This window comes from Myxine glutinosa, chromosome 10 (genome assembly GCF_964187855.1).
Source record: "Myxine glutinosa chromosome 10, kmMyxGlut1.1, whole genome shotgun sequence".
Classification (NCBI taxonomy): domain Eukaryota; kingdom Metazoa; phylum Chordata; class Myxini; order Myxiniformes; family Myxinidae; genus Myxine; species Myxine glutinosa.
The window spans coordinates 17,236,311-17,253,796 of NC_136270.1; the positions used below are offsets into that span (position 1 = coordinate 17,236,311).

The window sequence follows — 17,486 nt, forward strand, 5'->3', positions numbered from 1 at the left end:
ATTTCTAAAATCCTCAATTTTCATCCGATTGACTTGATATTTGAATCGTATTTTCATAACAGTGAACTGAAATCAACCGCCAACTATTTTTGAGGTCAACATAGGCCAAAAGACCAACATAGGCGAAATTTCTAAAATTATCAATTTTCATCCGATTAACTTAATTTGAAGACGATTTGCAAATCAGGTCACATAATTCAACCACCAATTATTTGTGAGGTCAAGAGGATGCTCTACCGAGTGCCTCTTTTGGTCTACCGTGGTCTACCGAGTGCCTCTTTTGGTCTACCGAATGCCTTTTACTTTGTTCTCTTTTGCCAAGTGTCACTCCATGAGCGATTTTTCATCTGTTTGTTTGTGAACAGGATATCTCAAAAAATTGTGGACAGATTCGGACGAAATTTGGTGGACAGGTTGAGTGTGTGACAAGGATGATTCGAAATCGACTTTGGTGATGATTCGGATCCAGATACGAGAATTTAAAATATATTTAAGTGATTCTTCACCATTGAATGGATGGGTGAAAACGATATGCAGCACGATATTTCAAAAGGTTGTGAATGACTAATGACAAAACTTGGTGGATGAGTTGGGTGAGTGACAAGAACAAGCCGATTTGATTTTGGTTTAGGTCCGAATCCAGAGCTGGCCTATTAGTGGGATACAAAATAAACTTCATCCTGGCGGAGGTATGCTCTCTACCTAGTCTCGTTCGAGCTAATTCATGCACTCATGATTCAATAATCCATCAATCACAGTCATGCACTAATTAGATAGTTGATGAGTTAATGAAATAATATTTTTCTTACTAGCACAGTGCTGCGGTGTAACCTATATAAATGTGAACATGTGTGCAGCCATCAAAGCGGGATGCACAAGTACTGCCACGACGACCTCGTTCGTCATCGCGATCCTACCAATGAGGCTGCAGATGCTGGTGTCCTGCGAGAGGGCAGGACCAGGAGCAGGACCTCAGCAAAGCACAACCGTGGTCCAAAAGCAAAACACAGTCCCAGAAAAAGTCTGCAGTCAGCTGGAAATGGAACAAGTGCCGATATAAAACCACCGTGCATTTTTAAGCTGGAAGATGGTGAGGCCCCCTGTGCATGATACGAGCAGTAATTATAAAATAAAGTAATAAAATATTCATGGAGCTTATACTACATGAGTAAAGAGATATGATTTTATACCATATATTGTAGGATCTCATGTAAACATCCGATTATCTTCAGCGAAAGGCTTGTTGTGACATCTAACCGCTAATCCATCAATTTGTTTGTAAACCCTCTGCTGTTCAAAGCGACAAAACCTCAATTTTTCTGCCGTTATGTATTGTATCGGATTTCATGTTATTTCTCATTGAATGCCGTGGTTACAAAGATAAACTAGAACGAGACCGAGGGGGAAAGTTTACTTTCAATGTGTCAAGTTTTTATGGCTTAGCCCATCGGGCAGAGCCGTCTAGAACAGTGTTTGTCCGTCTGTATGTATGTATGTATGTATGTATGTCCCCTCAAACGTATACCAATCAGAGCTGAAGACCTGGTCACATGACAGGGTGATGTGATTATGTCTGACGTCATTACGGCAGTGCAGCGGCTGACTCTCCACACACCGCCATTTTGATTTATATGCCGTTCATGCCGAACATATTGTCGAACCTGTCATATATCACAATCGCCATGCTCTACCTTTACGTTTTCATTCAGTGTCAAACACAAACAAACCGATTGTTTAAATTACCATGAAATATCGAAAGCATAGACGTTACGTCTCTTCAAACAATAGGGTACGTATAGGCCTTAGGCGTTATGACTCACCGTCGGCTTCAGACAAATTAATCCCAGGTTTCCTAATACAGTGGTATCGCTTCAGTAGGATCGTTTTCGTAATAATAATAACAATATCCTTCTTAGTGAGCGCACCTGTTTGTAGAGGATGCTAACACGGCGAAATCACTTCCACCAGGAGGGACTGGAGGTTGATGGAGTTTGAAACCCCCAGCTTGGTGATTGCTATTACTTTTAATTCGGTACAAATGGATCCAGAATACATACTTACACACATCCATTAACAGCAACAGAAATACAGTAACTTGAATTCGTGCTCCATGTGTTTTCATAAGCAGTGTGTGCTTTATTCTGTAAGTTTACGTACTTGATGAATGGAGGAAATGAATGCTGTGCATTTCCGATGAGCGGTAATGCATGTTTACCGCTTGTTATTCATTCCTCCTTGAATGAATAATTATTCATTCCTCCTTGAATGAATAACAAGCGTTACACCTAGGTCCCCCGTCGGGGAAGTGATGTGAGTTGACAAAGTGGAAGACGCAGAAAACTTGCTATGATATGATATTTCGCTCACAAGGTTCAGACATACATGGAGGCGGCCATCTTGGATTTTGACGTGGTGACCCAATTTTCAATAACGTTCTTCCTTATGCGTAGATACACCCACACACCAGATTAGAAGTTAGTAGTTCGTTTATTTTTCAAGATATTTCGCTCACAAGGTTCAGGCATATATATGGTGGCGGCCATCTTGGATTTTGACGTGGCAACCCAATTTTCAATAGGGTCCTTCCTTATGCCTAGATACACCCACACACCAGATTAGAAGTTGGTACTTCGCTTATTTTTCAAGATATTCCGCTCACAAGGTTCAGACATACATGGCATCAGACATACATGGCGGTGGCCATCTTGGATTTTGACGTGGGTTGCACCCACACACCAAATTCGAATGCGGTCCTTCGCTTACGCACGCACGTACGCACGCACGGACAGGAAAACCATAGTCCCCCTTTCGCTCCGCGGTGCGACGGGGGGCAATTATTCATTCCACGTCTATTATTGACACGGTTGCCTTTAGATTGTTTAGTGGGGCAGGTCTTGATGAATGCTGAACACTTGTAATGATGTATGTTCCTATACCAAGGGAGTCACGTGACATGACTGCGTTCATGTTTTTCCATCAACGTAATGAAGGATTTAAAGTTTTTGTGACGTCGACCTTCCTTCCGCACGTGAAAACAAGAAAGAGCAATCGGATATTTGAGGCCCTCGCCAGGACGTGTTTGTTTGGTGTTTATTAGCTGCTGTTTGTTTGGTCTATTTTGACGACAAAGATTTATGTTCAATCCAGTGTGACTGCCGAAACACGTGACCGAAGACGTCATCAATTTAGTTCTCCCATACAATTTTTTGCATAGATCATGCTCAATACATTTCAAACTAATTGGATCAAGCTTTATACTCGTCCAATTAGGATGTCTTAATGAAGGCACTGATTGACAAATGAGCCACGTTTCGATTTTTTTCATGCAGCGGTTTCGGAGATATCGTGGTGCAAAGTTTTTGGGGTTTTCCAAGATGGCGCCCATACCACGTGACGTGTGATGTCATAATTATTTTAAAATTCTACAGGAGGATGTGCTCCAATGGTGAAAACCTCTTGGCAATCAGACCAACAGAGAAAAGCAGTCTCACATGCAGAAACAGACACACGGACAAACAGGCTCCTCTGGCGAGTGTAATAATTCGCTACAACAAATTTCACTGATTGTGAGAGCTTTCCTCATAAGTAGTGTAGACTCAAAATACCCCAAAGATTGTCATGACTTAGCTCAAAAAGCTGAGTTCCCAGTGAAAGACTCATTTTCTAATGCCACTGTAAACAATTTTGACCAAAGGAAGAGGAGTTTCCTGAATTTGCGTTGTCAATAAAAAGTTTTATATGATTGAAAATGAAATTCCCATGAAATTCCCAATCGTAACTTTTTTTAGTACTACCATGGAATTTCTCCTCATTAACCTTAAATACCATGTTAAATCTGTAATAATCGATACGATAAAAAAAAAAATAGGGGCAATACCCCTAGTAAAAGAAAGCAGTATACACTGACTAAAGGTATTTTAAACAGTATCGCAGTATTTGAAACCAATTTCATTGGTTGCTAGAAGACAGGGCAGCATGTAGAATCATACTAACATAATCATAAGACTTTAAACAAACAAAAAATACCTATTTTTGGTATCCTACAAAAAAAAAAAATACAACTCCCCCCCCCCCCCCCCCCCCCCAACCAAAATTCTGGTTTCCCTTCCTCCTTTGTATACCTCCTTGGACCCCGATTTTTGTAATGCCATGTACAAACTTTGGTACATGGGTGGTGAAGATTGTGGTCAAGTTTCATCGAAATCATGTGTGTAGTTTCAGAGAAGAAAGCAAATACCTAATTTGGGGGACATCGGGAAGGGAGGGGGGGGGGGGGAGGCCAAGCCTGGACCCACTTTGACCCCTGGTAGACCCCCTTAGACTCCGATTTTTTTCAATGCTGTGAACAAACTTGAGTTGCAACATACGAAAGTTCATTTGTGCCAAGTTTGGTCACAATCCCATCAGCGGTTTCAGTGAAGAAGTTGCAAGTGTTATGGACTGCATAAGCTCTCCGGAACTACATTCCAGGTGAGCTAAAAATGAATTTATATATTTGTTTGTATATGCTTCAAAAAAAACAAAAAAAAAACTACTCAACCAAACTTTGACATGTTGCCTAAACCTTGAAGATACCTCAAGTGTGGTTTATATCTTTGTGGTATATCTGGGGAAGGGGTTTAGGGTTGGGGGAACACTATAATTCTCTCTATGTAAATGTGTATTGCATAGCGCCACCCGGTGGCATAACAAATAATCTATAATTCTATATATAAAAATAAATAAAACCGAAAAACATGGTCAGTCCATGAAGCCGGCCGTGAAGCAGAGCGACTGTATGTCTATTAATTGCGTACTGTTTGAATGTCAGTTGCATCGTATCTATTAATTACTTACGTCTATTAATTATGTACTGTTGGAATATACCTTTCGACCCTTCAGACTGCTGAAAACCCGAAGACTGTTTACCTCCCACAAGACCCAGGAGACCCAATTGACCCAGAAGACCCAAAATACCCTAAAGAACCTTAAAGACCCCGATGACCCAAAAGATCCCGAAGACCTAAAGAACCTTAAAGACCCCGATGACCCAAAAGATCCCGAAGACCCAAAATACCCAAAAAACCCTTAGACACTAAAGACCCCAAAATATCCCGAAGACCCAAAATATCCTGAAGACCCGTAACACACCAAAGACCCAATAGACCCCGAAGATCCAGAAGACCCAAAAGACACTTAAAGACCCAGGATTTCATTAAAGACCATGAAGAGTTAAGACCCCAAAAATACTTCGATCCTGAAGACCATTAAATACCCAAAGATCCTTAATAGCCCCAAGATCCTTCAGACCAGCTTGGACCCTTGACCATTTCGAGTTTTAGACCATTTGTACCTTTTTAGATTACAAATAAATAATATCACCAATATTACAAATAAATTTGTACAAAAGAAATGTTTGTGTTATGATTGGTGTAAATCATGAAAACACAACAACTCAAGTTCAGTCAGGTCATTATCCTCAGTAAAAACAAGCCCGTGCCTCTGCAGCAATCCACACATCTTTTTATAACAAGAGAAAAATGACCACAGTGTGGTCACCAGCTGCAACATGTAGAATCATGAGGATATCCGTTGCAATATGCGCTACCAAATTCGACCAGTCATTAAATTATACGCATGCACTGGCGTCTTTTTGTCTTTCAGCTAAATTTATTCTGGTTTCTTTAAAACAAATCGCGATTTTAGTCCGCGATGTTCTTACCTCATACCAACGCAAATCCGAGTGTATGCGCATGCGCTATTCAATAATTACACCTAATTTGTGTCAAGTTCTGTGAAACGATATTGATATGAAAACATTCATGTTGTCTTTGTTGCTAAATTTATTCTGGTTTCTTCAAACAAATCGCGATTTTAGTCCGCGATGTTCTTACCTCACACCAACACACGTCCGAGTGTCTGCGCATGCGCTATTCAAAAAGGCACCCCAACAACAAGAACAACAACGCGGTCCTTTCATAGAGCTGCTCGTCGCAGCTAAAAAGAAGGTTCAAATAACTTGATAGTATGCATTATGGTGATGTTGACATCTGAATGAGAATAATTCAAAATTCAAAAAATTTCATTTTCACCCATTTGAAGCAGAGGTTCAAACCAAAGTATCCAACACCGAGCTTCGCAGCGAAGCAGAAGTAATTTTTGCTCACGCCATATATATATATATATATATATATATATATATATATATATATATATATATATATATATATATATATTGTTACAGACGCGGTTTAGATGTTATGATGGGCCGAGCGGATGGTCCAACCGCGACCGAACAGTTACTCCCCGATTAGAACCCGATGTTGACCAGATCGCACCACAGATATTCAATCGGGAAACCTCTAAAGCGACCGAAAGAGAAGGAAAAGAGAAGAAGAAGACAGAGTACGGAGGAAGAACAGATTTATTATACACACACAAGCAATGGATGGAAGAAGCAGTCACACAGTGAATCGTTAACTTACACTATTCAATTTACTTAACCCCAGGACAACGATTAGGACAGACGACGTTCACACTTACACGGGGGAAATTGCAGGCAGGGATGGCGGAGGTGGGTTGCTGGAGAGGGAGGCAGGGTCAGGTCCCTGCAACCGGCAGGGCTGGAGGTAGCAGCTCTGAATCCTTCGCGTTTTTGGCGGGAAAACCCTCGGTCGCGTCGACGCTGCTGATACTGTAGACGTCACGCGCTGGCTCGGTCACACCTGCTCCTCTCCTTCTGGTGGAGCCGTCTCCCTCCTCTCATCGCGTCTCTCCAAAGCTGGTTTCCTCTCCGAGTACCTCTCCTCTTTGGCTTGGAGCGTCTCGCATCTCACCGCTCACAGCTCACAGCTCCTCTCGTATGTCACCTCTTCGCTCATCTCCCATCTGTCTTGAAGCAGTCCCTTCCAGTCGCTTTTATCACTCGGGGCGGAATCAAGCCGCCGGCTGCGAGGGCACGCCTACCGGGTCGCTAACCGCGGTGCTGGTTGGCTGTTAGGGCTGTCCGATTCCTCCTTTGCTCATGGCGACGTGCCACGCCTGTGAGTTGGCGGCTCCTACCCCCCTCTTCTCCGAGATGAGCACATGGGCAATGGCGGCTTGCGGGATTGAACACCACTCGCACCCCTTTTGAAAGGACTTTTGGAGAGCGGAGATGTTTGGGGAAATTGAAAGGGCCTACGCTTATTTTGTTTGATACAATGCAAAGTCAATCTAGTGGGAAACACATATTTAACCTAAATGGAATAAGGAAATACACTATTTAAAAAGATATATCGTGGCCTGTGTGTAAGTTTCATGGAATTAACTAGGAGGACGGCTGCGACCATTATTTACATTACGAGGGTGTTACACACAACAAAACCATACTTTTCACATTCGTTACACTTCCTCCAAAATTGTTACACTTCTCAAAAACCGTTACACTTCTCAAATTCGTTACACTTCTCAAAACCGTTACACTGCACCCTCCTTTCTTCAGGCCCGTTCTCGGGTTACAAAACTTTAACTTAGTGTGACACGTAGGTGTAATTCCCTCTACAATTAACCTGACCCTGAGTGTGACAATCTTAAAACACAAATAAGTATGTCCCCCTATTGCATTGCACCCTGTCTAACAGACTCAAGCCCACAGCTAACCGAATTACGGAATTATTCTCAAACTATACATTTACGGTGGGGAGCATTATTTACAGTAACGTTATTTCTTATTTACAACGCAACCCAGGACCTGTGTTTTTTTTTTTCTTTTTAGGGAACAAGAAAAAGAAATTCCTGTTGGGAGGGAGGAGACAGCACGCATTGCATCGATGCACCAGTACCAATACCACCAAAGCACCCAAAAGCACCAAAAGCACCACTCGGTGCACAGTCACCACGGTTCATAATAAACACAACAAAACAACTGGTGGTGGTCTTCTCTTTCTCTGCTGGGCCGATGTTCTTCCCGACGTCTTCTGGCTTCATGCGGCCTAGTTGGAAATAATAAAAAGCACAACTTGTGTTCGTTTTTATTTAGGGCCTCAGGGGCCAACTAAGGGTGGTCCACCTGTTTGGTATAGGTGCCACCTTACCGAGGTCCGCAAGCAAAATTCCCTGGCCACTATGGCCGGTCTCCAACAGAGGTGCCCTGCCCCAGAACCTGGGGTCCATCAAGTGGTACTTGGCCGCAGAACAGCGGTCCATAAAGTGGTACATCAACGCAATGCATGCTGGTTCTGGGAATCTCGTGCGCACAATGGCCACGCACGCTCCCCTCGGCCCCCAATGGCGCACAGGTCATGTGGGAGACAAAAGAGACAATTGAGCGAGGGGTAAGGTCACAAGGGTACACATCAATAAGGCAATGCAAGGCGAAATGCGTACGGAGGGCGAAGTGAGAAAGCTCGTCCCTACCGTACGTCACCCCCCTGTCACCTACACTACCCTTGCCCTTACCCCATATGTACAAAAATCTACCCATTTACAAATTCGTCACTACTGTCACGTCTTCCCCATATTTCTCCTATACCAAATTCGTCTCCACAATCCCTCTAACCAAAATTTGCCATCACCCAATTCATCATCAATCCTCATAAGGAGGAAGAGATGGAACAACAAAGCACAATGTCACACCCACGTCATGATGCGTCTCACAATCCAAACATTTGCATCATAAAAAAATAATCAAACCATGGCATGGTGTGGAGTACCTGTCACCTCAGGTGAGTGGATGCGGATGGTGCGAGGAGACTTCATCCTAACTACTTTCTAAATGACATTAACACACTTTACACTACCCGGGGTCTTTCCCTGCCAATCCATTGGCCACTTCCACTATAGGTTCTAACAACCAATTCCCATTGACCAAACTGTGGTGCTTCTCAATTTGGGGTCTCACTCCCCCGATTCAGCTCCCGGTGCCCTTGCACAATTTCTGGGCTGTGACGTGTAGCTCTCCCAGCAGGTCTACCCACCTGCACACCTCCACCACTGCAGTTGCCACCCGAGCTTACCTAGCTCCTCACCCTAACCTAACTAACTGGGGACAGCCCCTCCTGGCTCTGTCACCCCACTCGGTGCCCTCTGGCACTGGGCTACCCGGGTCCGTCCTCCGGATCCTCGGGCCCCATTCACAACAACTACTACCGGCTCCCAGAGCCCACCTGCGGCCTCACCTGGCCGACATCCTCACAGTGGTGGAGCGCCCAACCAACTACACACACTAACAGGCTACACGCCCAGCCATTTCCACAACACTAATGCACCCATCCAAAGACCATTCTTTCACCCGCACCACAGATGCCAATATCCAACCACAATTTACCTATACCCTCTACCTAACACTTACACTACCTGCCCCGGGTATCCGTGATGGTGGTCCACTCTTCCCCCATTCACACCTTCGCACCATCCACTCCACTCCACAATTTCCACCATACTCACTCCACGACCATCCATTCCAATACTCCAGATATTCCACACTACCATTTATTCCACATAGCCACATACACCTGTTGTTGCACACCTGTGCCCTCACACCTGGTGCCACCTGCACCCTCCTTTCTTCCTGGACCATTTGGTCATGACAATACACAATCACCACTACTATCACTCAAACACTGCTCCACACACCTGTTCAGTTGCACACCTGTGCAATCACACCTGTTCAATTCTCAAACACACGGCATCATCTCAGCTAACTACTCCCCTCTGAAACTTGCGCTTCCCAGTCGTCCCTTTAAACTATTGCGCTCCCTCGTCATTATCATCCACACTAATCTACCTGCGTCCCCACTACAGGTATCCTTGTCACTAACTAACCTTAACGTTACCTAATGTCATCTTCGCTAGATCCCTACACATGATATATCCTAACCCACCCGGGCTAGTTTTCACTGCCATCAACCCCATAAGCTATAGCGCATTTGCCCCACCCTTCGTGGTGAGGGATGGTGGATTTGCCATCCCACCACATTGGGGAGGTCCTACTATCAATTTGGCCCACCAAATTTCAGCCAATCAAAAATTTTGCCAATCTGCCAATCACCGTACCAATCATCAAATTTTGCTTTTTTCTAATTTTGGGTCCAAAACACTAACCTCATCACTCGTCTACTTATTACATCCTCTCGGTGCGCCAATTCACGTCTACAGCCCGGCTTCGTACAGCCGAGCAATGAACGCGGGTTGTTTTGTGCCAGCGGCTGGATACGTCCCGCATTCGGTGCAGGGACGGGGGCTTACCCGTGCCGAGATCCCACGCACCACCTCGGCGCGGAGCCATCCAATTGCCCGATCTCGACCTGCCGGAACGTCTCAATAGAAAGTGGTCGCCATGACGACCCTTCCTATCGGGCTGCCCGCTCCGCCTAGTGGAGCCCGGACGCGGCCGTTCCAAGCGAGGCCCAGCGTGGATCGCGTACGGCGGTCTTTTCGAACCCGCCGTGGCTCGGATCCCCGCTGGTTCTCGCGGCACGCGAAGCCCGGCACGCACCGAGGGCCCGATTCGGCTATAAGTCGTTCTAACCTCTAACCCGGTTACCGTCGATGCCTCACCTGCATGCTTACATGCATACGCTACCCCTTTCTTGCTCATACCTCCAGCCGTTCCCATGCTCCTCGTACCTTTCCTTACACACCTCGGTACACTCATTCCGCTCACCGACTTGGTCACACACCTGACCACCGAACACCTTGGCACACATTCGTCGCTCGCACACCTCACCAACACACCTCTTCGCGCCCCTTCCTCGGTCACCTCCTCTGTGACCATCACAGGTGTGCTTTCACTCGCACACCCAACCACGTGCCTCACGACCAACTCAAGTGTGCATTCCCACACACGCTCTACCATTCCAGATGTGCATCCTTCCATTCCAGGTGTACATCCTCGCTCACCTGTCATAACCAACTCACGCTCCGTGTCACTCTCACTACTCTCACCTCCACTCTTGACAGCGCACTCTTTCCTCATGCACCTGTCCGTTACACACCTTTCTCGCGCACACTCTCCCGTTACATCCTCTGTAACACTCACCACAGGCGTGCATTCTCCCTTACTCTTGACAGCATGCGCTTTCCCCATGCACCCGTCCGTTACACACCTTTCTCGCGCATCCTCTTGCGCACACTCTTTCGTTACTTCCTCCGTAACACTTACCACACCGCGCTTCCATGTACCCCCTCGCACACGCGCTTCGACCAACTCACTCTTGACGGCACACTCACTCCTCGGCGTGCACTTTTTCCTCACACACCCCATGGTCGGACATTCTCGCACACCTCTTTTTTCGCACACCTGACCTGTCACACACTTCACCAACGGCCTCTCACGAACACCCGGATCCAAACCAATCCCCAAGCCGACTGAAGCTTTCCTCACATCATGTACATTTCCGATTATATCGCCACTCACCTTTGCACCTCGTCTCCGCACCTCCTTTGCCACCTGCAAACTTTTTATTTGGTTAGTGAGCACCTCATCATGATTTGAACACAGACCTTGTACATATTCCATGACTTCCTCCTTTATCTCCCTCTTAGTTTCCCTCCGTCTCTTCTTAATTTCACTCACCCCCTCTTCCACCTCCTCTAATTTTTCCTTTACCTCCTTCATCTCCCGGTGCGCCCCCTCTATCTCTTCCTCTAACGCCACCTTAATCGTTTCTATGTGCATCCTCACCTGCCGGTCCTTTGTCTCCATTATCTCTGTCACCTCGTCCACCCTCATTGTCAGTTCCTCACGTACCATCTGACATTGCCTCTGTGTCGCTATTAATTCGTTTTTAATTTCTTTTTGTGTCGCCTTTAACCCTCCGAGTACTGCAGTGTTCTTTTGAACCTGCTCCACTAGTTCTTTTTGTCCCTCCGTCAGCTGTTCCACCTCCTTCGTCAGACCCTCTATTCCCCCCTGTAACCTAGCCGTATTATTCCTCACCTCTTTCTCCATACGCTTCTCACCTCGCTTTACCTCCTCGCGTAGCCCCGAGACCTCCTCACTCACACCTCGTCGTATCTCCTCCTTCATCTCCTCCATCTCCTTTGTAGATGCCACCCTCATCTGTCCCAATTCATCCCTCTGAGCATCCAATTTGGTTTCTACCCCGATTTTTACCTCCTCTATCTGCTCTCCCATTTGTTTAATTTCTCGGGCGGATTGCTCCCCTATCTCCCGCAATTTGCCTTCCATCCTGTTTTCTAACCCCTCTAACCCCTTTTTCATCCCTTCCATTTGATTCTCTTGAGCGGCCATTCTGTTTTCTACCCCGGTTAACCCATTCTTTACCTCTTTTATCCCATTGTCTAACCCCTCACCGGTACCCCTCGCTTCGTCCCTCATTACCCCCATTTGGTTTCCCATTACCCCCATTTGGCCCTCCAATCGCTCACCCTGAGCATCCATCCGGTTCCCCATTACCCCCATTATTCTGCTTTCCATTTGTTCCATACTGTCGTTTTTTTTCTGCATTTCCACCATGAATTGGGCCATGAAGGCTTGTATTTGGGCCGCGCTCATTGGTTCCGCGACCGTGGCCCCCTCAACCACGTGCGCGAGAGCGCCATTTTGTGCGTCTGAAACCTCCGCAACCACATTGCTATTTTTCTCCTCCTCCCTTTCCTCCACATACATTTCCCTGAGGTCCTGGGTCGATTCCACCCTGTCTATCTCTCCCACCGACATCCGATCGCCTTGATTGTCCATGGCGCGATCTCAAAATTCGGGTTTTGCTTTAAAACAAAACAAATTTCGTCAGCTCGTAATTTTGACCAAAAAATTTTTTCTACACGTTTTAAAAATTTGGTTCGGGCCTCGAATCCCACTCCCAGACACCAATTGTTACGGGTGCGGTTTAGATGTTATGATGGGCCGAGCGGATGGTCCAACCGCGACCGAACAGTTACTCCCCGATTAGAACCAGATTCCACCCGACGTTGACCAGATCGCACCACAGATATTCAATCGGGAAACCTCTAAAGCGACCGAAAGAGAAGGAAAAGAGAAGAAGAAGACAGAGTACGGAGGAAGAACAGATTTATTATACACACACAAGCAATGGATGAAAGAAGCAGTCACACAGTGAATCGTTAACTTACACTATTCAATTTACTTAACCCCAGGACAACGATTAGGACAGACGACGTTCACACTTACACGGGGGAAATTGCAGGCAGGGATGGCGGAGGTGGGTTGCTGGAGAGGGAGGCAGGGTCAGGTCCCTGCAACCGGCAGGGCTGGAGGTAGCAGCTCTCAATCCTTCGCGTTTTTGGCGGGAAAACCCTCGGTCGCGTCGACGCTGCTGATACTGTAGACGTCACGCGCTGGCTCGGTCACACCTGCTCCTCTCCTTCTGGTGGAGCCGTCTCCCTCCTCTCATCGCGTCTCTCCAAAGCTGGTTTCCTCTCCGAGTACCTCTCCTCTTTGGCTTGGAGCGTCTCGCATCTCACCGCTCACAGCTCCTCTCGTATGTCACCTCTTCGCTCATCTCCCATCTGTCTTGAAGCAGTCCCTTCCAGTCGCTTTTATCACTCGGGGCGGAATCAAGCCGCCGGCTGCGAGGGCACGCCTACCGGGTCGCTAACCGCGGTGCTGGTTGGCTGTTAGGGCTGTCCGATTCCTCCTTTGCTCATGGCGACGTGCCACGCCTGTGAGTTGGCGGCTCCTACCCCCCTCTTCTCCGAGATGAGCACATGGGCAATGGCGGCTTGCGGGATTGAACACCACTCGCACCCCTTTTGAAAGGACTTTTGGAGAGCGGAGATGTTTGGGGAAATTGAAAGGGCCTACGCTTATTTTGTTTGATACAATGCAAAGTCAATCTAGTGGGAAACACATATTTAACCTACATGGAATAAGGAAATACACTATTTAAAAAGATATATCGTGGCCTGTGTGTAAGTTTCATGGAATTAACTAGGAGGACGGCTGCGACCATTATTTACATTACGAGGGTGTTACACACAACAAAACCATACTTTTCACATTCGTTACACTTCCTCCAAAATTGTTACACTTCTCAAAAACCGTTACACTTCTCAAATTCGTTACACTTCTCAAAACCGTTACAATATATATATATATATATATATATATATATATAGTTATGGTTCTCTACGCCGCCCTTCTTCCCCTTACCAAGGGGGGATTAATCCCCTTGTCTTTGATGGGCTTGGTGGAACCGAGGCTTGCGACGTCCCTTCCGGACAAACGCGGAGTAGGGTCTCGGGACCACTTCTCGCTCGTACCTAATTCCCCGCGCTGCCCTGGAAGCGAGGAAACAAGCCTCGCACGAGCCACGTGTGGTTTGAGTACACCGAGCGGATTGAGTACCACGTGGTCCATGCAGTCTTAATTAGTGGAACCCGATTTGAGCGATCCTATCCGTGCCACGCTTAGCCAATCGAAGAAACCACAGAAACGATCGAATGGAAGAAAGGAAGAACACTGGTTTCATTATTCCCACATGTATGTACAATGATCAGGGACGCAGAGACACAAAGCAGCCTAAGACAATCTTAACATATCCAGACAACGGCCCGTCTCACACTCGCACAGGGAATTGCAGATGGGTAGATGTTCCCCAACGCGTCAACGTGGTCGTCCAGAGAGGTCCCCGTCCAGCTCTCCACGGCCCCGGCACGTCCCACGAAGATGGTGGCAGGCGATGGCAGGAACTCGTAGCGCGTCTCCCAAACAAGGCAGATGACAATGTGGAACGGCAAAGGGCGGGACTTTTAGCGCAGCTGGCGATTACTCAGCCGTTCTCACTCGCGCGTCTCAAATGCACTGTATATCGGTTCATGCGCGTCTGGCTGCGCCCGCGTGTCTTTACAGTTCTCACACGCTGCCAACTCCTCTTCCTCGATCCTCTAAGCTGGTTAGTGCGCGTGAGTTCATTGACGCTCTCCACTTGCGAGTCCTCTGTTCAACAGCGTTTCCGCGTGAGTCCTTCACCGAGCAGCTTCAGGACTCACGTCGGTCAGTCACAAACAAGGGGATTAATCCCCCCTTCTTAAGGGGAAAAGGGGCCGACGTTGAGATCCGCAACAATTGGTGTTAGGAGCGAGATTCGGACCTGAAGTGCGCTTAGCGCACTCAAAATTACGAGTGGCCCAAAATTTTATTTTATAACTCCACTAAATTTTAAAATCGTGCCATGGATAGTCAAGGCGATCGGATGCTGGTGGGTGAGTTAGAGGGGTTAGAATCAACCCAGGACCCCAGGGAGGAGGTGGGAGTAATAATGGAGGAGGAGAGCAATGAAGATGTGGTTGCGGGGGTATCAGGTACACAAAATGGCGCCCTCGCGCACGTGGTTGCAGCGGCACCAAATGTCGCCGCGCCCGTGACCGTTGCAGCGCCGCCGATGGACTGGGGCCTATTTATGGAACAAATAAAGGCCTTTATGGTTAAGTCTGGTGAAGAAATGGAAGACAGAAGGAGGGCTGATAGTGAGAAAATGGAAAGCAGAATGATCAGAGAAATTAGGGACGAAGCAAGGGGTACCAGTGAACGGTTAGACAATAAATTTGAAGGGTTAGACAACAGGTTGGAAGGGCTAGAAGGTAAATTAGGGGGACAACTGGAGGACATGGGTAATCAAATGGGGGAAATGAAGGAGGGGTTAACGGGGTTGGAAAATAGAATGGCTGCCCAGGAGAACCAGATGGAAGGGGTGAAGAATGGGTTAGGGGGGTTAGAAAACACTATGGAAGGCAAATTGAGGGAAATAGGGGAGCAATCTGCCCGGGAAATTAAACAGATGGGAGATCAGATAGAGGAGGTGAAAATCGGGTTGGAAACTAAATTGGATGCCCAGAGGAATGATTTGGAACAGATGAGGGCAGCATCTACCAAAGAGATGGGAGAAATGGGGGAGGAGATCAGACGAGGTGTGGGCGAGGAGGTCGCGGGGGTACGCGAGGTGAGGAGCGTATGGAGAGAGGTGAGAAATAGTACGGCTAGGTTACAGGGGGGCATAGAAGATCTGACGAGGGGAGTAGAGCAGCTGACGGTGGGACAAAAGGAATTAGGGGAGCAAGTGGAGAAGAACACGGTGGTAATCGGGGGGTTAAAGGCGACACAGAAAGAAATAAAAAAGGAACTGATAGTGACAAAGAGGGAATGTCAGATGGTACATGAGGGGTTGACAAAGAGGTTGGACGAGGTAACAGAAGCAATGGAGACGAAAGAACGGGAGGTGAGGACGCACATAGAAACGATCAAGGTGGCCTTAGAGGACGAAATTGAGGGGTGCACCGGGTAATGAAAGAGGTGAAGCAATAATTAGAGGATGTGGAAGAGGGGGTAAGTGAAATTAAGAGACGGAGGGAAACTAAGAGAGAGATAAAGGAGGAGGTGATGGAATTGGTACAAGGTCTGTGCTCAAATCGTGATGTGCTAACTGACCAAATAAAGAGTTTGCAGGTGGCGGAGGAGGAGCGAAGACGAGGTGCCGAGGTGAGTGGCGATATACTCGGAAATGTATATGGTGTGAGGGGAGATTCAGTCGGCTTGGGTGTTGGTTTAGACCCGGGTGTTCGTGAGAGGCCGCTGGTAAAATGTGCGACAGGTACAGAGTGTGAAGGAGGAGGTGTGCGAGGATGTCCGACTATGGGGTGTGTGAGGAAAAAGTGCGCGCCGAGGAGCGAGTGTGCTGTCGAGAGTGAGTTGGTCGTGGCGCGTGTGCGGGGGGGGGCACATGGAAGCGCGTGATGGGGTGTGTCACAGGGGATGTAACGGAAGAATGCACACCTGTGGTGAGTGTTACGGAGGGCGTAACGGGAGAGTGTGCGCAAGAGGATGCACGAGAAAGGTGTGTAATGGACGGGTGCATGATAACAGAATGCGCTGTCGAGAGTAAGGGTGAATGCGCGACCGAGTGTGGTGGTGAGAGTAGTGAGAGTGACACGGAGCATGAGTTGGTTGTAGCAGGTGAGAGAGGATGCACACCTGGAATGGAAGGATGCACACCTGGAATGGACGAGCGCATGTGGGAATGCAGACTTGAGTTGGTAGTGAGGCACGTGATTGGGTGTGCAGGTGAGTGCACACCCGTGGTTGTCACAGAGGATGTGACCGAGGAGTGGGCACGAGGAGGTTTTGATGAGGTGTGCGAACGACGAGTGTGTGCCAAGGTGTGCGGTGGTCAGGTGTGTGACGAGGTCTGTGGGCGTAATGAGTGTACCCGGGGGGTGTGTAAGAGAAGGTGCAATGACGGAGAGTATGGAGACACCTGGATGTGTGAAAGAGGAACGGAACGCGTGGTGTGAGCATGCAAGTGAAGCATCGACGTTAAACGGAGCAGTGGTTCGATCGACTTTTAGCCGAAAGCGAGCCCACGGTTCGTGCCGGGCTTTGTGTGCAGCGGGAATCGTAACCACGGCGGTTTCAAAAGAACCGCCGTGCGGGATCCACGCCGGGCCTCGCTCTAAACGGTCGCGTCCGTGCTCCGCTAAGCGGAGCGGGCGGCCCGGTAGGAAGGGTCGGCACGGCGACCCCTTGTGGTTGAGGCGTTCCGGCAGGG

At 47.6% G+C, this 17,486-nt stretch overlaps 1 protein-coding gene across 8 annotated transcripts in view; it reads right to left on the bottom strand.

Moving 5' to 3' along the window:
* Positions 1-17,486, bottom strand: part of NUTF2 (nuclear transport factor 2) — a 57,911-nt gene that overhangs the window by 1,853 nt on the left and 38,572 nt on the right. For 4 of the 8 annotated variants that reach the window (XM_078785383.1, XM_078785386.1, XM_078785384.1 and 1 more), the window contains exon 6: positions 810-942. The exons of 1 other annotated variant lie outside the window; for it this stretch is intronic. In XM_078785383.1, coding sequence (XP_078641509.1) covers positions 832-942 — 111 coding nt within the window. In that variant the 3' untranslated portion in view covers positions 810-831. Of the gene's footprint in view, positions 1-809; positions 1,034-17,486 lie in introns of all 8 variants that reach the window. 3 more of the 8 variants (XM_078785379.1, XM_078785380.1, XM_078785382.1) reach the window with 1 other exon arrangement.